General features: G+C 32.4%; 2 protein-coding genes across 4 annotated transcripts in view; both read right to left on the bottom strand.

Annotated features, from left to right (window-relative positions):
- The window catches only part of Pex11ab (peroxisomal biogenesis factor 11ab), a 5,898-nt gene extending 5,755 nt beyond the window's left edge, over window positions 1–143 (bottom strand). Inside the window, exon 1 of the mRNA XM_080172991.1 lies at window positions 71–143. Within this exon, the coding sequence (XP_080029117.1) occupies window positions 71–124 (54 nt within the window). The 5' untranslated portion in view covers window positions 125–143. The remainder of the gene's footprint in view (window positions 1–70) is intronic.
- Window positions 124–22,589, bottom strand: LOC145328996 (BLOC-2 complex member HPS3). Of its 3 annotated transcripts, XR_013882747.1 has the most exons (35): window positions 22,389–22,589; window positions 21,942–22,019; window positions 21,650–21,737; window positions 21,242–21,373; window positions 20,817–20,922; window positions 20,362–20,437; window positions 19,931–20,094; window positions 15,629–15,717; window positions 15,184–15,296; window positions 14,699–14,866; window positions 14,234–14,337; window positions 13,596–13,719; window positions 12,832–12,929; window positions 12,280–12,335; window positions 11,847–11,935; window positions 11,578–11,648; window positions 11,079–11,206; window positions 10,333–10,421; window positions 10,017–10,109; window positions 9,588–9,668; window positions 9,343–9,462; window positions 8,875–8,931; window positions 8,347–8,487; window positions 7,829–7,935; window positions 7,540–7,624; window positions 7,239–7,346; window positions 6,795–6,917; window positions 6,046–6,187; window positions 5,321–5,377; window positions 5,033–5,111; window positions 4,666–4,797; window positions 4,306–4,366; window positions 3,903–4,021; window positions 685–3,473; window positions 124–184 (listed from the first exon to the last, which is right to left on the bottom strand). XR_013882747.1 is itself a non-coding variant. In XM_080172989.1 (34 exons), the coding sequence occupies exons 1-34, from the start codon at window positions 22,425–22,427 to the stop codon at window positions 3,407–3,409; spliced, it is 3,384 nt and encodes a 1,127-aa protein (XP_080029115.1). In that variant the 5' UTR covers window positions 22,428–22,589; the 3' UTR covers window positions 124–3,406. The 3 variants fall into 3 exon arrangements, 2 of the variants coding, with proteins under 2 accessions (XP_080029115.1, XP_080029116.1); XM_080172989.1 differs by having other exon boundaries at window positions 124–3,473; XM_080172990.1 differs by lacking the exons at window positions 124–184; window positions 685–3,473; window positions 3,903–4,021; ... (2 more) ...; window positions 5,033–5,111; window positions 5,321–5,377 and having other exon boundaries at window positions 6,162–6,283.

Genomic DNA, 22,589 nt, shown 5'->3' with positions numbered 1-22,589 from the left:
GAGACCCATATTGGTTTAACGGTTTAACGTGATTTTATGCTACAAACAGACAAATAAAATCAACTTTCCTAGCAAGAGAATCATGACCCTTACGAGTTGAATTTAGCTTCATCCACGTGTCCATTTTATATTTATCTGAAGTTAATGCTTGCATGCGTTACAATAATTTTATTAGGTGCAGAGACTGTGATAAAGATTCTGGTATAATTAATAGAACAGAACAGCCGAAGATAATATTTTATTTGTAATAATTTAATTTTTTAGATTGTATTAGTAATAATATCTTAATCTTATCTTTTATAGAAATAGATATAGAACAGAGGCGTGTAGAAGGGGAGTGTATCTACCCTTCCTGCCAATTTAAGGGGGGTAAATTCCTCCTTACTATTAAAAATACACACCTCTTGTTGTCTGAAATAAACCTCCCTCAATAATAGCTAAAGGAGGGTACATGTCACTTTAGGTGGCTACTATAGTTAGTTTAGAATATTGGTCAATACGTTCCTCCATGTTCATGAAAGGGGTTTGAATAATCATTAAATTAGCCAGATGGGAGAAACAATTTATCAGGATATGCGAGAATCTCTCACACGTCTTCTACATCCATTTCTATAGAAATAAATCTGGTTATTAAAAATCTAACATTATTGTGTTCTATATTTTATAAGGATTTAGAATCTTTACCTTATCCCTGATAAAGCTTTATAAATACAGCAGAGATTAATTATACTATTTTGATATTACAAAGATTGGTAACTTGAAGATAAATTAATCTTTTCTCCTGTCCTTCCTTCCAATTAATAGTTACACATACTGTCTTTACAACAACGAAAAGTTATCAAGCAAAAATTATTTATTTTGGATATTGGGGTAAGTTTAATTTACCTTCCATTTACATATCATGTATTCCTAATTTAAATGGGGTGGATTAAATTTTGTTTACTAAAAAAACTGAAGCTACTGCTTTATTTACATAACTATTTTATTCATAAGGGTTTGTTACTTAATTACTCGAACTAAATTATATTTAAAAATTTAAAAAAGATAAAGAGAGATATAATATAATAGAAATAAATCACAATTAAAATCAACTTAATAAAATAAAATATCACAATAAGAAGTCTTTGCAAGTTTATCTTTTGTAGAGTATTAAATCTTTTTACACATTGTAAGTTTTGATATTCAGTTATTTTTTTTGCATATACAAATAATAAAATAATGAAAAAAATAGATAAACTTGTTAAAAACCCTCAAAATAAATCAATTCTTTGGTATCAGTTCTTTTTGCTTAAGCATCTGAATTTTTTTTTTAGTAGCGCATCTACTCTATAACTAGAGGTTGTCAAAGACTAGTTTGCTCGCAAAAAATGAAATCAAGGGGGGGTGAAGTTTTGACACATTTGGCCACCTGGAGGCCTGGAGCTCCGGAACCTGGAGGCCTATCCAAAAAATCTTAAAACTTCGTGAAATTCATCATATAAGAATGATTTTATCATTAATAACCTATCCTCTCAGTCCAAAGATAAAGCCTAGGTGCCAGGTTTACGCAAATGTGTCAAAACTCCCCCCCCCCCCCCACTCTTATACCTATATAAATTGATTATAATACAAAAATCAAATATCACAGAAATTTAAAGTAAATTAAAAATTTCAATTTCATTTGCTAAGTATCCTTTTTAATGATTTATAACTTGTTATTGTTGTTCTACTATTTAGAAATATAGTCAAATCAATTTTGTTATAATTTATAGTAAATTATTTAAAATAAATAAACAGAATAAATAAGAGCGAATCAAAACATAAAGGGTTGTGACACTTTTTGAAACCAAAACTACAGGAATTCAACTTAAAAAAAGAGTTACAGCACTAAAATTTAATTAAAGCCTTATTAAATTGACCAAATACAGGAAGACATTTAAGAATTTAAATTGAATAAAATCACATTTAGATTAAAAAATCAAATCATGTAAAAATCATCAGACAAAAAATGTAAAAAAATCCTTAAAACTTATAAATATAAAAATCATGTTTCTAGCTGCAATTATTAAAAATTTTGCAAAATGTTATTAACTTGAGATTCATTACTAAACTAAGATTCATATTATATAATATAATATTTGCTTTCTTTGTTGTTAAGCTGCTTTAATTGTTATCTTTAAAATGTGTAAATAATGCTTGTTTAAAAATTAATATTAACATAATATTAATTAAATTCAGAAGTTTTAATGTTACAGATGCTTTTTAAAACAATATTAAACTTTCTCAAAATTACTTAATAATGCTAAAAGATTTAATATTATTGCACATAAAATCAGAGCCTTAAAATTAAACTTATTTATGAATGACTGTTTACTTTTGAGTATACATATTTAATTAAGCTTGCATAGTTATATATCATCAACAAACTAAGCTAGGTACATTTGATTATTTCTAATGAGTATATTGATTAAGCAATGGGGTTAATTTCATGTTTTGGATAATTTCAGTGGGTTGAAATAGTCTTACTAGTAAAAAAATTACCTACCTAATCCTACATTAAAATCAGTTAATTTCCTTTCTATTCTAAAGTTAATATATTTCTAATTTTTCTATTATCAAGACTGTTTTGATTATTAGTTTAGTTGGGGTAATCTGCAAATATATCAAATAAAAGAATTTGTCTATGCTATTACTTTTTTGTTTACTACCTTAGTGACTCATAATTTGTTAATTTTTGACTCATTATTTGTTAATTTTTAATAATATCATATCAATATTTAATGTATTTTGTGCCTTGTTAGGGAACTTCATTTGAACAATTTCAAATAAAAAATCCCATAAATATTGTGAAAGTGTAATCCTTTATTTAGAAAGGGGGGATGGTAACCCTTTAATTGTGCATATGAAAGACAATATTATATGTTTATGATCTGTGCATTATGTAGTGTGTTTTGTGTATTGAAACAGTTTTTTTCATTTACATTACACCCTTAAATAGATTAAACACTATATATGCACCCTTAATTGGTTAGTTATAATTATTAGATTATAATTAGGATAAATTAAAAAATACAAAATTAAAGGGTAACTATAAAACAGCTGGGCTTTGTATAGCTCATAAAGGCTTACGCGCTCCTGCCGAGCCGAGATGTTATCTATTAAAAAATCTACCAATGTACTTAGAGTACTCTACATACATACATAAACTATCTTATCATTTAAAATTGATGATTACTTACTAATATTACAATGTAGAATTAATGCTAAATAAGTTCTCCCTAAAATATGATTTTAGCAGCTATTCTGAAGATAATAGTTCTGATCAATATATATAGGTACATGATTTAACTATCATAAACTATAATAGGAACCTTCTTTATGCTTCTTGAATAATAAGCAAGTCTTTTGAGACTATATATTTGAGTATTTATATCTTTGCAACTATACTGTAGGTGACTATTAACTGTTGTAACTGATCAGCCCTCTGATTTCTCCTAAAAAATAACTTTTGTAAATAATTATAAAAATCAGACAATTTCCTTCAAAGAAACCAACGAAGCAAACAAATCCTCCAGTGTTTTTTTAAAAGAAACGAAAAAAACAAGAGGATTTGGTTTCAAAGCAAAGGTATCAATGTAGTTGTTTAGACTTGGTAACAGGTTAGCCCACACAGGGATTAGGCATTATTAAAGAAACTTATATATGCTTCTTAAAAAATGCAACTTGATGACCATCTTCCCTTTTTATTCCAGAATTTGCCTTAACAATAAAAATGGTTTTTAAAGCACCAGTCTTCCTTTTTTGGTCAAGTTTTGTGGTCTGAATAAGATTGATATGACGACAGAAAGCAGATATGTGATATCTCAATATCTAAATCTTAAATCCCCCTCCCCGATTCCCCCCCAATCAAAAGAATATTTTACCTGCTTTGTACAATGGTTTCCTGAAAGTCTGGATCCTGTGGCAGGATTTCCAGGATTTGTTCTGGTGGAAATATGGTTACCATTTCTTCCAGTACAGAGTATAACATATCCTTACTCTCCTACAAAGTTTATAATCAATATGAAGTAGAAGCATTTCTTGATTCAAATTTAGAATGCTATTTAATATATTATTACTTGGATGTTGCAAAGTGTAGCTGGCTAAAATAACGATACTCCCCATCCACCCCTTTTATCATATCCCCTTACCCCCTATTGGAAGATCGAACTGACCAAAAATTGAGATCCATGTTAGCAAGCTAATTTAGCGAAATAGTTTACCCTGTCAGTATATCCGAGATATAAAGGACTTATAAATCTAAAACCTAGATTGAATTTATCATACCTGACTCTTATCCGAGTGTAATAAGTTGACAGCGTAGCTCCAAGTTTCAGCATCCTCTTTTCTAAAATAGATTAATATGAATATTAATAAACCAAAAAATACTATCACCTCCATGCCAATAGATATGGTTTCTATTAAGACAAATCATAGAACATTTCTTCCATATTAAAGCAGAGTAGGTATTTATTTTATTTCTAATTTTTTTTTAGTTAGTAGAACTTAAATCTATCAATTCAATTAGGTAATAAGAAACAATATCTAATGAACTTATACAAGTATAAAAAAAAGTTTAATTGCAAAAAATCTATCAATAAACAAGAAATAAGTCATTCTGGAGCATAAGAATAAAATATTATTTACCTGTATTTACAATAAGCCAGCAGTGCAGCCGGGGCCTTGGACTGAATTTTATTAATTGCCTCTTGTGTATCCTTTGTGCTCAATAGATACAAGGAAAGCTCTCCTTTTAAACCTGGATGATCTTCAAGAAACCTGGAAAATATGATAAATTTAGAATTTTACATTCAGGCACATTTTGCAAGCAACGCATTATTTTAATGATAGAATTGTCTTATTATCTTGAGTTTGAAGTACATAGCAAAAAATAAGTAGATTGTTATTGTTTTAGTAAGCAACCATGATTTTAAGCAATTTTACAACAAACATAGATTTATTTGTTTAAACCCTTTTATTGGATATATATAATTTTCTTAATCTTGGGTCTAACCTGAGAACAATATCTTTGCAGTCGTCATTACAGATTCCAGAGCTCAGCAGAGATTCAAGCTTCAATAATGTCTCATTTTCTAAATAAACAAAGTAATTTCATGAATTTTTCAACAATATGTTAAAAAAACATTTATTTTTCCTTTGTCAGCAATTGATTTCAGGTAAAGCATAGGTTTTCTTGGCTGTGTACTTTATCGGCTAAAGGATCTCAAAGTAAATTTGGATATTTGTTTCGCGCCTTTAAGTTCTTTGATAAATAAAAAATAACAATATTGAAAGTTTCTACCTTCTGTAGTTGAAGACAGAAAGTCGAGGAATTCATCTCTCTGTCCAAAAGATTCTCCTATAATAAAAAGTAAATTGATCATTATAAATGCAGGAAACACAAAAATTGTAAAAAATATCTCTAATTTTAATTAAGGTATTTAGAAGATAGCAAATGAGAGAATGATATTTATAACATAAAGACAAGCAAATGGATACCTAGAGATATTAAGAAAAATATATGGATAGAAAATATTAGTGATGGCAATCCGTCGAATTTTTGGGCCGGATTCGGATTCCGGATTCTTAAAAGAATCCGTCAAAAAAAGTGGCGGATTCCTTGCGGATTCCGGATTCTTATTTTTGACGGATTCCGGATTCGGATTCCGGATTCTAGCAGTATTTTTAAAGGCTTTTTAAAAAATTTAAAAAATTAAGTGCTAGTACATATGTCCTAAAAATTAATGTTCTTGGTGTTCTCTCTAATTCGCTTCCGAGAATCGAACCAGATTTTGAAACATTTTATATGTAATGATGATAATCTTTGCCTTCAAAAAGCGATAGTTGAAAGAAAAAACTCAAGACGCTAATTTTAGCATACCAATTAAGAATCCGAATCCGCCAATAAAAAACGGATTCCGGATCCGGATTCGGATTCCAAAATTGGCCCAAATATTGGGCGGATTCCGGATCCCGGATTGCCAACCCTAGAAAATATGCAGATAAATGAATAGATAGAAAGATAACCTGGTTCAACACAGAAGTTATCATCAACTAATTTAGTTGATTCTGGAGTGGATGGCAGGCTGTGTATCAGATTAGCCAGGTAAGATCTGAGCAAGGTCATGACTGCCTGCTGTTGGTCACTGGACAATGGCATCAAAGCATCCTAACAACAAGGAAGAGCATATTAATTAGCCAGGTAAGATCTGAGCAAGGTCATGACTGCCTGCTGTTGATCACTGGACAGTAGCATCAGAGCATCCTATCAATAAGGAATAGCATATTAGTCGTCTGTTGCTTAAGGCAGGCTTGTTCTTAGGGAGGAAGGGAACATTGGAATGTAAATTACACGTTTACCCAATGTTTGCTTGTTCATTGGCTAAAAAAAACTTTGGGTTTTGATTGGTTGGATCCAAACTAATAGTGTCCAAACTTTACAAGAAAAAATTTTATTGTTCAAAAGGGATAGTTTTGTTCATCATCATTAGGGATGTTTGTCAATTTATCTCCAATATCCCTTAAGATCCCGCCATTTTCTTCTATACCTATGGACTTGAAAACAAAACCTACTATGATTTTAGTAAACACCTAAATCTGATTTGATTGGTCATAGGGATGTAGATAGACAATTTACAATAACAAAAGTTTTTAAAACGGTTTAGAGCAAGTTTGTGCCCAGCAGAAAACATTTTAAGAATCAAATCTGATTTAGACAAAGTAGACAGATGAATATCAATGACATACAAGCTAAACAATTCTTTAATATTTGCTACCTGACTGTTTTGACTGATAAGCTCTACAAAATATGTTTCTAGGAAGAACTGCAGGACAAAGGCATTCTCTTGAGAAGCCCCAGAGTCCATTGTCATGAAAGTTTGCAGGAGAAGGTGCAACATCTAAAATAGTTTATAAGGATGTCAGCAACATTTGGTAACAATTTTAAATTGGTGTAGTGTGTAGGTATATTCTACACAAGATTATTTATTTCCTCGAATGCAAAATATTGCATTCCCCAGTTCCCATTCCGTTCGGTCCTCGTGGGGCTAACTAAACTGGTTTTAATCTTAAAATTCAATAATATCCGCAGATAGATAAACAACTATTAAACTATATATAATTGAAATAACAATCTTTTAAGTATTATAAAATGTGTGTATTTTGATGATTGAAAATAGCAAAGAAAGGGATATGGGTTTATATTATTGTGAAAAGCCTACCTGTCCCAGATTAAGAACATTAGATTCTACCAGGCTGGCACACAGTTCACAGAACAGGGCTGGAACATAGCGTTTCAGTGCCAGGGACAGCTCAGAAAAACATTCAGACTGGTTGCAACAAATTCAATAGTAAATAAATATTTTAATACTATTAAAATAGACTTACTGTAATCAGGAAAAAGGGAATGTGATTCTGACAAACAATGCTAAGTGAAAATTTAACCACAACCCCCATCCCTTCAGTTACATCAAAAAACAAGTTTAAACGTAAGATGTATTTTTTTTTGTATTAAATTGTTGCCTGATTTTGAAGCTGCATATCAATGAGTAGATTCGGTCGTTGTAACAGTACACAACTTAGTTGAATTGGAGGCACTCGACACAACCTGACAAGTAATAGTGAGTGTAATGTCTGTATATACATATTCTTGGTTCAAGAAATATTTTTAAAATAAATAGAAAATAGGGACCGCAAAACAGCTTATCAATAAACTTACATAATATAATATTCAAACAGAAGAGGTAATTTTGTAAACATCATTGGGGATGTACATCAATTTATCGGCCATTTACTTATCCCTTATTGCTACCTGTCTCCAGAGCCACCGACCAAAATGGCGGCCACCACAAGCTCAACATTCTTGTCTCCGCCCTCTTTGGCGAGCTCTGCTTCCAGACAGCGTAGGCTTGTCTGCGACTAAAACAATATTATTTGTAGGAATAGTCCTATAATTTTTATTTTCCAATTAACTTCCCACTTATTAATCATCTAAAAAATATATAAATATTATTTATACCTAATAAAATATGAAATGAATAGGTAAAAGTAAACTTAAAAAGGGGTCATGAGTTTTTACTCTCCCCTTGGGACAGGGTCCCTCTACCGATTTTATATTGGGTCTTTCAAATAATCTAATAGCTAAGGAAATATAACAAAGCCATATAAAAGTACAAAAAGCAATTTGCTAGCATTAGAAAAAGGTCCCCAACACTAGATCCAGGTTGTTGTCTGGGTTATACATCTATACTAAATACATATACTATACAACAAAATAAATATTATACCTAATGGTTTTGTAATGAAATTAGCCATGGTTTTCTTAATTACCTTAAAGCTGCAGAGAGTGGGGGAAACCAACAATATTTCAACCAAAGTATCAACTGCATGCTCTCCCAGAATTGTAATTATCTTCTCAGCTACGCCGTGCTCAATAATGCTTTCCTTGTTCACTGGCGCTAGAACTAATTCCTTTAGATTATGTTTTATTAGATATTTAAATGGGCACACATGAATAGGATAAATACGGAACCTTATACATACATTGTCATAAATATCTTCAAAAGGGCTTGGTAATAGCAGTATAACACTGTTTTTAGTTGTTGCAGATTTCTAGCTATATTGTAGGCTTAAGAGGACGGTCAGTTGGAAAAACGTCCAAGCTTTTTACTTAAATCTGGAAAAAAATCTGGAAAGGGGGTGGTAAAACAGCGCATAAAAATTTTTGTTTACCCCTAAAAATTTACCTAGCGGGAGAGGGGGGGGGGGTAAAAACACATATTTTGGTAGTTGAATACCATTTTTTTTGGAATTTTACATAAAAAAGTATTTTTTATTCTCCCATTTCCATATCCTTGCCTTGATATAATGGAGAACTCCTTCAGGCAAAGGACTGCCTGGGCTGTTGTCAATCTTCATAAAAACACAATCAATAAATTGACAGTCAAAAATTAAATCTTTTTAATGTCTATGCAAAACTCTTCTATACCTAATGCTTAATCTTCTCTAAATTTCTCTAATCTTTAATGTGTCAAATTTTTTTGACATGAAATTTTAGATTTTTAAATACACTTTCCCACTAAATTCTTTGCAACAGTTTTAGTAGATGTGGAATGAGAGAATTTAAATTTTTTCTTTCTGCATACCTATTTTTCTTAAATTTATTTTGTTTAAGTGCCATCTAACTCTTTGTAGGTACAAAACTCATAAAGTTAGTTGTTCTTTGATCATAAATATCTTAAATATGTTTCCTACACTACTTATGAACATCTTTTTAATGTCGAAGGTTTTTGTTGGTAAATATCTGATTATCTGATTGTGTTCCTTAAATCTCTCCAGGACGGAAAGTATAGGAAGACCACTCATTCTGTAGTAAGGAGTTGCCAGCAAACATTTCTCATCTGTTTCCATAGAGATATAATGGTCTGCTAGCTTACAACAAGATTCCTAGATAAATAGAATGAAAGATAGATTAGCATTCATTGTTTCAATAACAATATAATGACTTTACAGCAAGACATTCATTTATTATCAATCTATCTACAATACAACGTAGAAAGTTGTCTGGCTACCTTATAAGCAGTTCTAACAGCTTCTATTTGTTCAGCAGTAATTTCAGCTTGTTCAGCATTACACCCACTACTTCTCATAACCTAAAAATCAAAGTGTTTAAAATACAAAATATAATTCTATATCTAGATGTCTCTATATCTATACATCTTTCAATTCATCTATCCAGTATCTATTAATCCATCTCTATCTTTCAATAAAAATGATTTATCTATTTGTCTCTCCATCAATTTATCTATCTATCAGTCCAATAAAGTATCTATGTATCTATTAGTACAACAAAGTATCTATCTATCTATCTGTCCAACATATTATCTAAATCTCTCTCTGACCTATCTGTAGCCAATTTATACTGTGTAAAGCAGATCCATATGAGTTTACATAAGTATATATCTATCCACCAATAAGCCTATTATCTATCTATGTATCACCTGTAGCCAAGTCATACGATGTAAAGCATTGCGCAGTACCATGTGAGCCTCGCATAATAGCTGTAGGTGGGCATGTGGTGTTCCAGAATTTACCTAGAATAATAATATATATTATGCTAAAAATAACAAGGGTCATAAGCAAAAGAATTATGGTTCCCTCATTGTAACTAGCATGTACAGTGACAACCCCCCCCCCCCCCTTTCATTAAATACACGGAATACAATATAAATATTTCCTGTACAGTTTTATGGAAAAAAAAACTATTCATAAATTAAAGAATATTTACCATATAGGTATAAAAAACTAAATATTCACCTCAGCTACAGAGACCATATCATTGTAAAGATCTAAACAACTGGGCAGATGCAAGGAATATACTGTGTAGTCCTCTAGTTCTTCACCATCTAGATAGATAAATAGATAGATAGGCAGATGCAGAGAATAGATTGTGTAGTCCTTTAGTTCTTCACCATCTAGATAGATAAATAGATAGATAGGCAGATGCAGAGAATAGATTGTGTAGTCCTTTAGTTCTTCACCATCTAGATAGATAATTAGATAGATAGATAGATAGGCAGATGCAAGGAATAGACTGTGTAGTCCTCTAATTCTTCACCATCTAGATAGATAAATAGATAGGTAGATAGATAGGCAGATGCAAGGAATAGACTGTGTAGTCCTCTAGTTCTTCACCATCTAGATAGATAAATAGATAGGTAGATAGATAGGCAGATGCAGAGAATAGATTGTGAAGTCCTCTAGTTCTTCACCATCTAGATAGATAAATAGATAGATAGGCAGATTCAGAGAATAGATTGAATAGTCCTCTAGTTCTTCAACATCTAGATAGATAGGCAAATGCAAAGAATAGATTGTTTAGTCTTCTAGTTCTAGTCCATTGAGGACTGCCGCATTTCTCGCCGAATTAGGCAATTTAGATTCATTTGAGACCAGGTAATTTAAAAAAAAAATTTCCTTTATAAAAAAACCCTGCGGTTGGACTTTTCGAATAAAAAATATCAAAATATATAATAGGAAAATAATTAAGTATATTGGCTAACCTCCTCCTTGAAGCAGCCCAGAGTTACCCAACTGAACATGATGCACTACAGACCCCGCGCCGCCGCCTGATTTACCACCAGGTTTCCTCCTGTCCGCCTCCAGCTCTGGAGCTGCCAGCAGGACTAACCTGGATTTGCAATAATTTCTCCAAACTTTTCTTGTTGTGCATGTTGAAAAATTTAAAAAACAAGTAAAGTTAATAAAATAGATGAATGAGCATAAGTTTAATACTGATATGGACTGAAATCTTCTACAGAACTTTACAATGGAGTCATTATACCGTCAAGTAAACAAGAACGTGAATTTCCCCAAGAGGGAATGGTGGGAGGGTAAAAAGAGAGAGAGAGGGTAATACAACCCTCAAAAAATTATGATAAATATACAATATTTTTCCCTAGTATGCCTTGGTATAGGATTATATCAGTTCAAAATGTCTTGATTAAATTGTAAAAAAGAAATAAAAAAAACAGTATGAAACTCCACAAAGTCTAACTATACCTGTCTTGGCCAAGGCACAAAGCTTCCACACCCAAGAAAGGCCGCAGACCAATAAGGCAAATTGGAGTACTACAACAATACACATATTGAAAATATTAGTGAAAAAAAGGAAGCAAAAAAATGTATCTAAAACCTGTATAAAATATAAAAAACATTGCATTTTAAGAAGTATATTGATGACTATTTTAAAGATGTTTATGATTTTGAAATAATTTTCTGTGCCCTGCTTAAAACATTAGATGTAATAGTCTAGATGAGTATTTGTTCCTTGTTGGTGGACAAGCATTGCTCTTGTTATCTATTGCCTGGGCTTCCCTCACAGTGTGGTAACCAGAACGAAGGGTGTAAGTCTCAAGGCCTAAAATAAAGCAAAAACAATTATCTCCAGCTCCAAAACAACATGATGACAGCATTTAATCCTTATATAAAAGTAACATGATGTCTATATGTCTGTTTATAAAAAAGGATCTCCCTAACCGCTGAACTGACATGATTCTCCTTTACAAAGTAGCTTTTCATAGGTCCTGGAAAGGTTTGTAACTATTTTGGGGTAGGGTATTCTACCCTCCCTCCCGGGTTACCTACGGTGTTTGAGAGTCATTCGGACACACCATAGTTATAGAGTAGCTGCTCTACGAATAACAAGATTACCCACAAGATTTTTTATTCTTAAAAGGTAAAAACTATTAAAAATATCTATACCTGTATCTGTTAAAGCGTGCAGGAGAGAGCTTTCCAGAACAATATTCTCTACAGGACTAGGAAATAATTTAGGTTTATACAATATCAATGTAACAATGTGAATTTCAAAAAGGGTGTGGGGTTGGTATTCTTCAGCGGTTATTTCTCTGGAAGGGTGAAGTTACTCTCCACCTAAACAGTTATTAACCTTCCATGTAACTATAAGTAGCTTTACTTTAATGTCCAGTGGTTGGCGAGATCCTTCGCTACATACAAAGAGATTGACATTCTGATACTTTTTAAAAGGGATACCAGGAATATTTAAATAGAAACATGAAATACAAAAAAATCTGTAAAATAGTGCTTTACGCCAGTCAAGATAATTTTGCAGTTAAAAATATCGAAATATTTTTCTATTTGCTTATAAATACAAATTGACAGTGTAAAGACCACCAACTTTGCTAGCTATATTAGCTACACTACTAAAAAAGTTGTATACCTAACATTTACTATTATTTAGTACGTTAAAATTAAATATTATTAAAAAAGAATTAATAGGTATTGTATAAAAACCTGGTGAACGGATAGGTTCCAATTTTCTTGACTCCGACCCCCTTACCAACCCTGCGGAGGTGGCCAGGAATATGGTAAAGATATCCCTCATATGTACTGCACACATTAGAAACCATTTTATATTCTACAATCTACATACATACATATATAAAGAAATTTTTTTATCTGAAGCTGAAGGTCCTGTGATGGTTTTAGGCTATTTTGTTTTTAGATATGATTCTATGATAGTTTCGAGATTTTATTGATATTCTAAACTTTTTCTGCCCCTTCGAATATGAGCCCCTAGATTCTAGGGGTGTAGTCGCTAGTATTCTATATTATACTTTAAAAACTTAAATAGGCCTGGGTTGAATAGAGAATCAAAAGTAAAAAGGGCAGACACATATAAAAATGAAAATATTTACTGTTTCTTAATTTTATGCAGTTGGGGATTTCTTAAATCCAAACTAGTATGGCTGAGAGTAGCTGCTGCCGACTCCAGCTGAGAGCAGCTAAAAACTAGATGGCTGCGGAAACCTCACGGCGGTAAGTAACGATACTATTCAACAAAGATAAAAAATATCAAACCTGTAACAAGCTGACTACAAAGATTTTTAAGGCAAAAAGAAAGAGGCTAAGGAGCAGCTGCGAAAGTAGCACAGCTGTACAGTGTAAACAGTTGGCTACAAAGTATTATTAGGAGAACATTTAAATGGGAACTAATAAACACAATAGAATAAAGAGTAGTTACTCTACAAGAAACACAAATATCAATGGTTTTTCCTTGTGAACATGAAAGTGAGTGACATGAGATGGCTGTACATAGCTGACTGTAGAGGATTATGAGGGGTGCTGAAAGAACTGGAACTGCTAGACCGGGAGGAGCTGCCCTCCTTGTTTCTTTTCACCCTTGAAATATTAAAAAGGTCAAAAATATTATAGCGTTTTCACTCAAAGTGACTTGTTGGACACCGTACCCCCCCCCCCCATCCACTCATATTTAAACAAAATTGAATATAATTGGCATTATTTCTAGTTAGTTTATTTAATGCTATAGGCTAGATAAGGCTAGATTATATTGGACACTAGGTAGCCCCGCAAAGGTCAGGCATGGGGAAAAATTAAACCTACCTTTACCATATTTTCAATTTATTTATAAGTTAAAGTAGTTGAGGGGGGGGGGGTCAGTGCTTTTGAGGCACTTTTATGAGGAGCACTGATCAATTTACAACTAAAAGCATAAAAGCATAAAGAATCATTTTTTTTTAAATCAAAGAAGTCTTGCAGAAATAAGGAGATATATCTAGTATCTATTGAGTAGAAACCAAACCAAAAATATCTAAACCTACCTATAGATTAGATTTTCTAATAGGTAGGTAAGTATTACTTAAAGTGGTTTAATGCAAATATCCACTGAACATACCTATATTCTCTCCAATAGACAGGACTAAGTCTCAGCAATTGTAATCTCTCAACATTAAGCTCTGCCTCAGATATTTTAGACAACAGCAGCGTTAATGGAGTTCCCTTAAAACAATAAATTATTTTTATGTAAAATGTAATTGTATTTTTTTCTCGACTTTACATGAATGAAATTGATAAATAACCCATAAAAAATAACATACCATAAGAACCCATTATGGAATTTTATAACCCTCTCCCTCCACTCCCAACTACATAGAGTTTCAAGTCTAAGTTCTGCACTTCAATCTAGCCTATATGCGCTGAGAGGTTATTCATATTAACCTGACGCATTCCTACCAGTACAGAGCTGAAGTAACTTTGTTGAAATCCTGTTTTTATGTACTTTCCATTGCAAGTTTTTTTTTTCTCGGAATTACATGACTAGACTATTCAATATTTTATTTGGCCTACTGAATATTTCTACCTGGATTCTGGAATCAGGAAAGACCTTGGGGACCAGATGGACGGCCACACTCACATCTGGAGGATTTTCACACGGGCCAATCTGAGTCTCCAGAATATTTGGGGAGGACAGACTTCCCAATTCTTTCTGTTCCTTTTCTACTAGCTGGTTCGGAATTATATTAAGGCCCTAAAATAAGGAAAAATCTATGTTGCCCCAAATTTATTATCATATTTAAATGTAATACCTATTGTACAACAATATGTACTTGTTTTTATATAAATGGAGAATATCATAATGTTAAAACAAATGAAACAATTTAATTTTGAGGACACAGATTTGCGTAAAAGCAAGAGAGAGGAAAACTGTTCATCATAAACACACTTTAGCATGATATATTCTACTAATAATATTAATAGCTAAGTAATATACAAAATATAACTACCTACCTTATCAAGTTTTTAAATTACACCCTCTTGTGGAGAAAATTTGAACTAAAAACTTACTCTAAAATATTCCTCTTCTTCAGTTCTCTGTGATAAAAGAATATGACCAGGATGTTTCCTAATCACTGAGGTCTTTCTTTCCTTTCCACATGATGATTCTTTCCTTCTTCTCTCTACAATAGAAAGAGATTTTCATATTGTGATAAATCCAATGTTTTGTTGAATGCATTTATGCCACTATGATAATCAAAAGAAAAAATACCTTAAAATGCGGTTTTTAAGTAACAAACAAAAATTTATGATGGTTACCTACTGGCTGAAAAAGTTATCAATCAAGAAAAAAGATTGTTTACATAAATTACACAACTTATTTGTTAAAGAGTAAAAATATGACATATTTTAAAGTTGAATACCTATATCACAAAGTATTATTTTTACGTCCAAAACTACATGGTATAAAACTAAAATTATTTTTGTAATGCTTATTTTGAAAAGCATAGCTAACCTGTTACATTAAGAATTATCCTTTCAGCAAAGTTAACAGATTTACTCTTAGTAGGACTTGGGTCAATAGATCCACCTTCAGATTCAGAACTTGAAACAAAATTTACATGATTTTTAGTAGGGTTGGGCCGGATATCCGGCCATTTTCAATATCCGGCCGGATACCGGATATTGAAACTATCCGGCCGGATATCCGGCTCAATAATTTTTTATACTTTACACCAAAAATCTCTGCTTTTTAAAATCTTAAATGGCTAGGTATAATTTTCTATTATTGAAGCTAGAAGAACATTTTTTTTATGTTTAACTTTATGTAAATTTATATAAGATTTCTGAAGAAATTTTTTTTTTACTACTTTAATATCTGGTAATTTGGCCGGTTATCCGGCCGGATATCCGGTAATTTGGCCGGATAACCGGATATTTGCCGGATATCCGGCCAACGCCGGATATCCGGCCGGTTACCGGATATCCGGCATTTGAAATCAGCCGGATTTCCGGTATCCGGCCCAACCCTAATTTTTAGTTCTAATTTCTTTTTGTTTTGTTTTGTCCCTTTTAAACTCATTTAAAAAACAAATGAAATGGAGGGATAAGGCAATGACGTTGATAATACTAAAAACTTTTTTTAACAATAGGTATTTACTAAGTAGCTGCAATTGATTTTTTAAAAAGGATAATTTATCCCCATTATCCAATCACTATTCAAATCCTATTTTATGAAGAATTTATGGCTGTGTGTCTGATAAAAAGACAATTGTAAAAGTTTTAAAAGAATCCTATGTTAATTAAGATATGTTTAATAATTAGTATAATGATTATTTTAATCTTAGAAGGTTTCGTTCTGTTATATAAGGGGGGGGGGGCGTAATGATATTTATTCGTAATCCGTGAGCAAAATGGTCTTAAAATTTAGCTAGACCCTTCAAACTTGGTATATAAGCCTAGTCCTGTAGGTATTACATCTAAATGGCAAAAAAATCCAAAATTTTTTATTTTAAGGTTAGGTTAGGTAAGAAAAACCCTGCGGAAATGGGGTTTTTAGGCTTTTTTTGGTCGATTTTGATGTGGAAACTTACCCTAAATTGCTTTTTTTAAGGATTTTAACTTAAATACACTGTATCTATTCATATGGACATTATTTAAGATGATTCAGCAAGTCGGGGACCGACCCCAGGGGGCTAGGTGGGTGGCCCGCAGGGGTTAAGTGCCTTTTTCCCAATACATATGTTGTGATACATCTAATTATAGGTTTTTTAGGTCAAGGAACTCAAATTCAGAGCTAAAATAAGCATTAGACTAATCTGAAGCTAGCCCCAGCGGGATAGGTTGGGGGCCCGCAGGGGTTAAGTTCATTTTTTCCAATATATATCTTGTTATATATCAAAATATAGGATTTTTAGGTCAAGAAACTCAAATTCTGAGCAAAAATTAACATTAGACTAACCCCCACGGGCTAGGTTGGTTTTCTGCAGGGCTTAAGAGCATTTACTTAACCTAACCTATAAACCTACTTATATTTTTACATGTTTTTTCTTGAATAAACTTTGTCTATTAATGAGGACTTTATTTAAGATAATCCAGCAAGTCGGGAACCGACCCCAGCAGGTTAGGTTGGTGGCCCGCAGGGGTTAAGTGCATTTTTCCCAATATATATGTTTTTATACATCTAATAAGTTTTTTTAGGTCAGTTAACTCAAATTTAGAGCTAGAATTAGCATAAGACTAATCTGAAGCTAGCCCCAGCGGGCTAGGTCGGTGGCCCGCAGGGGTTAAATGCATTATTTTCCAATATATATCTTGTTATATATCAAAATATAGGTTTTTAAGGTCAAGAAACTCAAATTCAGAGCTAAAATAAGCATAAGTCTTACCTGAAGCTAACCCCCGCGGGCTAGGTAGATCTTCTGCAGGGCTTAAGTGCATTTTACCTAACCTAACCTAGAAACTTACTTATTTTTTTGGTTTTTTCCTTGAATGAACTGTGTCTATGAATGAGGAAATTTTTTTAGATGATCCAGCAAGTTGGGGACCTCCTTGGGTCAGCCTCCTGTATGAAGAATCTTTTAAATGATGGCTTTAGGACTGAACACTGTATCTAAGTAAAACCTAGCCCGCCTGGTTCAGTCCCCGACTTGCTAGATCATCCTAAATAATGTTCTCATGAACAGTTTATTCAATTAAAAAAACTTCAAAAAAGTAAGATTCTAGGTTAGGTTTGGTAAAATGCATTTAAGCCTTGCAGGCAACCCACCTAGCCCGCAGGGGCTAGCTTCAGATTAGTCTGATTCAATTATTAGCTCTCAATTTGAATTTCTGGACCTAAAAAACCTATAATTTTATGTATGACAGCACATACTTTTTAAAAATGCACTTAACCCCTGCGGGCCACCCACCTAGCCTGCTGGGGTCGGTCCCCAACTTGCTTGATCATCTTAAATAATGTTCTCATAAATAGACACAGTTTATTCCAGAAAAAAACCCTAAAAAAAAGTAAGGTTCCAGGTTAGGTTAGGTAAAATGCACTTAGGACTTGCAGGCAATCCACCTAGCCCGCTGGGGCTAGCTTCAGATTAGTCTGATCCTTTTATTAGATGTAAATTTGAGTTTCTTGACCTAAAAAACCTATAATTTGATGTATGATAACACATACTTTTTTTAAAAAATGCATTTAACCCCTACGGGCCACCCACCTAGCCCGCTGGGGTCAGTCTTCGACTTGCTTGATCATCTGAAATAAGATCCACATGAATGGACAGTTTATTTGAAAAACAAAACCTAAAAAAAATAATATTAAATGTAAGTTTTTAGGTTAGGTTAGGTAAAATGTACTTAAGCCCTGTTGGCAACCCACCTAGCCCGCTGGTGTTAGCTTCAGATTAGTCTAATGCTTATTTCAGCTCTGAATTTGAGTTCTTTGACCTAAAAAAACCTATAATTGGTTGTATCTCAACATATATATTGGGAAAATGCACTTAACCCCTGCAGGCCACCCACCTAGCCTGCTGGGGTTAGCTTCAGATTATTCTAATGCTTATTTTAGCTCTGAATTTGAGTTCTTGACCTTAAAAACCTATATTTTGATATATCACAAGATGTATTTTGGAAAATAATGCACTTAACCCCTGCAGGCCACCGACCTAGCCCGCTGGGGCTAACTTCAGATTAGTCGGTCCTCGACTTGCTGGATCATTTTAAATAAAGTTCTCATTAATAGACACAGTTTATTTAAGAAAAAAACCTGTAAAAATATAAGTAAGTTTCTAGGTTAGGTTAGGTAAATGCTCTTAAGCCCTGCAGAAAACCAACCTAGCCCGGGGGGGTTAGCTTCAGGTTAGTCTAATGGTAATTTTCGCTCAGAATTTAAGTTTCTTGACCTAAAAAACCTATATTTTGATATATAACAAGATATATATTGGAAAAAATGCATTTAACCCCCGCGGGCCACCAACCTAGCCCTCTGGGGTCGGTTCCCGACTTGCTGGATTATCTTAAATAAAGTCCTCATTAATAGACAAAGTTTATAAAAAAACATGTTAAAATATAAGTAAGTTTCTAGTTTAGGTTAGGTAAATGCTCTTAAGCCCTGCAGAAAACTAACCTAGCCCGGGGGGGGGGGTTAGCTTCAGGTTAGTCTAATGCTAATTTTCGCTTAGAATTTGAGTTTATTAACCTAAAAAACCTATATTTTGATATATAACATGATATATATTGGAAAAAATGCACTTAACCCCTGCGGGCCACCAACCTAGCCCGCTGGGGCTAGCTTCAGATTAGTCTAATGCTTATTTTAGCATTAAATTTGAGTTCCTTGACCTAAAAAACCTATAATTAGATGTATTACAACATATGTATTGGGAAAAAGGCACTTAACCCCTGCGGGCCACCCACCTAGCCCCCTGGGGTCGGTCCCCAACTTGCTGAATCATCTTAAATAAAGTCCATATGAATAGATACAGTGTATTTAAGTTAAAACCCTAAGAAAAAACAATTTAAGTTAAGTGTCCACATCAAAATCGACCAAAAAAAGCCTAAAAACCCCATTTCCGCAGGGTTTTTCTTACCTAACCTAACCTTAAAATAAAAATTTTTAGATTTTTTTGCCATTTAGATGTAATACCTATGGGACTAGGCTTATATACCAAGTTTGAAGGGTCTAGCTAAATTTTAAGACCATTTTGCTCACGGATTACGAATAAATGTCATTACGCCCCCCCCCCCCCTTAGCATGTAATAATATAAGCAATAGAAAAATTGATAATAAATGAAAGCAAAATATTTTAAAACTAGAATTATACCATACCTAAAGCTATACATGCTAAGGCTGTGCAGAGTGCTTTCATGAGCAGTGAAGAACTCTAGCTTAATCTTGAATACATGAACCATGGACTTGGTGAGACAGGCAACAATATCTTCAGCTAATCTCACTTCAGTGGGACTGTAGCTAAGGCACATATTCATACAATCCTTAATAATTACACAAAATTAAAAAGGATTTTTACTTGCAATTACTTTTTTCCATCTTCTATGTTAGAGTTTTTTTTGAGTTTGTGTACTTGTTCAAACCCTATAAATCAACTTATACAATAATCTAAAACGTAAACGTTGCAAAATTTTTTCTTTTAATTTAAGTTTTATATATGGACCCAGTCTCTAAATTATCTATACTTAACTTTAGTACACTTTACAACTAAAGGTATATAAGAGTCTCTAAGTTCTAACAAAATTTCTTACTTGGAAGTCAATATACTTGGCTTTAGTTTGCTGCTGGGTAGCCAATGAGTACTTGTAGATTGTCAACATTGTTCCTCTAAATTATAGAAAATAATCTGATATCTCTTGATTAAACTTTCCAAATATTTCTAGTTACATATTGTATCTCTATGAAGCAACAGCCATGCCAAATTTAAAATTTGAGTGCTGAAACTTTATTAGTGGAGTTCCTTTGACTTTTCATTTGGGTTTCAAAAAATGTCACTTTAAAATGAATTATGTATATAGGTAGCGCAGCGTAACAAGCTAGTTGAACAGCCATTTAAGTTCAAATGTTTATGTTTGAAAACTTTAATCTAACAATATACACAAAAGATTACTTCAATAGAGTTTAGGTTCATACACTTACAACTTACAAGTTGGCCTAATCATACAGTAGAGGTTCTATTAAAAATAAGCTACAAATCCTAGAATACCTGGCCATGATAAGATTGCCAGTGGATTGACAGACACCAATGCTGTTAATATTATTTCCACAAGAAATGTCCACAGCTTCAAAACATTGCTCGGGTTGCGGATTTCCTGAACATAATTTTCATTTGGTTGTTTAAAAAAACATTCGACATAAAAAATTTACCTAAGAGCATCGTATCTATATTGTCCGTCTTTCTGCTAAGCTATTTTTGATAATGTAATGAAATTTATTTTGTTATTACTTTGCTTCAGTACTTATGGATGTTTACATCCTTATAAACAGGTTTCCTTACATTTTTATTAAAATGATAAATAAGGTTTTGTTTTCCATTTAATTTCATATTTATTTTAAAAGATGTACCTTAAGGTATGGATCTAAATCTTTCTGATAAAATAAAAAATATCTATATTTCTATCTGAAATAAACCTGGGGTAACGGAAGCAATCCTAGTTCTGACAGGAAGTTGTGCTTTCAACAGAGCCTCTTCATTTCTCCAATTCAAATAAACTCTGACAAAATGTATTCCATCCCTGTGCTCTATAGTGGCAACGTATTTTCCTAAAACATTATAACTGTTGTCAGTAGCTGAGTTGACAAAAAGTTAGTGCTTTTGAATAAAAATGAAATTGCGTAAGGCCATATAAAAAATATAGATAAGATAAATACAGAAAGCAATGTATATGTGAGTGAACATAAACAGAACTGGAGTGATACTCTGCTTTTCCTTTAAAACGACTTACCTACTAAATGAAATTTTTATAATTAATGAGAAGTAATAGGGCAGTTAGAGCAGCAATATCTTTAACAATAATTTTTTTAAAAACTTGTTCCTACCTATTGTGCTATATACAAGTTTAACAACTCTATCAATAGTTGACAGCTTGTAAATTTTCTCCATCTTCTCCAAATCTCTAACCTCAATCTAAAATATTCACAGAAAAAAAATATTTTCAACTATAGGTAGCTCATCAACCTTTACTTAAGAAAGGACAATCAAAGTGAAGACTTTTGAAGAATTTGTGTATATTTTTTTTCTCAAATTGCTACCATTGTAGGAAACATAACATGTCTAATATATCATTGATAATTTCTTTGATACAATGCATTTCTTTATCAAATAACTTACCTCATTCTTTTCGGTTGCAATAAGGAGCAGGTTATCAGCGATGGCCGTAGCCACTGGCTTTGTGCAATTTGAAACATCCTAGTGAAAAATAAAAAATAGCAAAAGTATATACCAACACAAAAAATTATTCATTGTACGACAGAATTTAATTAATTTCAGTATATCTCAAAAACTGATAGTAATTTCACTGTATTTTAAATCGTTCAGAAAAAACCTTATCATATATATTATTTTATAAACATTTCCACAGTATAACTATTTGGATTAAGTATAAATACCCTATTCGACCAGGACCAACAAAACAGGAATTATGCAGTCGAGCCTTAAATTGTTTATTATCCCTATCTCCACAGAGAGAAAGATGGATAACATACAATAAATATAAAATCTTATATTTTACTTTCTGGAACTTACAATATTCTTGTACTAATCTTACATAAATCTAACCTGTGCTAAAAAATGATGTACAGATAAAACTCGAACCATTTTTGCAAATTAAGTTTATTTACAATTAATTTAACAATCCTAATTTTTTTCTCTTTTTGATTTTCATTCACTTCTGAAAAAAGATTTTTTTATATTTTTCATTATAAGTTAAATTTAATAGTGGAAAAGGCTAAAAATATATTCGTGCTAAATAAGATAAAA

The sequence above is a fragment of the Acartia tonsa genome, chromosome 9, assembly GCF_053477335.1.
Source record: "Acartia tonsa isolate MP-2025a chromosome 9, ASM5347733v1, whole genome shotgun sequence".
NCBI classification, from domain to species: Eukaryota; Metazoa; Arthropoda; class Copepoda; order Calanoida; family Acartiidae; genus Acartia; species Acartia tonsa.
Note: the sequence above shows the minus strand (reverse complement) of the source record. Positions and strands in the feature narration are given on the sequence as shown.

Bases quoted from the DNA above. Each gene is read 5' to 3' on its own strand.
- LOC145328996 (XM_080172989.1), bottom strand. From the start codon at position 22,427: ATGGTTCGAGTTTTATCTGTACATCATTTTTTAGCACAG. The intron at 13,720-14,233 runs GTATGTTCAGTG...TAATATTTCAAG, and splicing joins GTCTATTGGAGAGAATATAG to GGTGAAAAGAAACAAGGAGG. The intron at 3,474-3,902 runs GTAAAATATTCT...GTTATTTTTTAG, and splicing joins GAAACCATTGTACAAAGCAG to GAGAAATCAGAGGGCTGATC.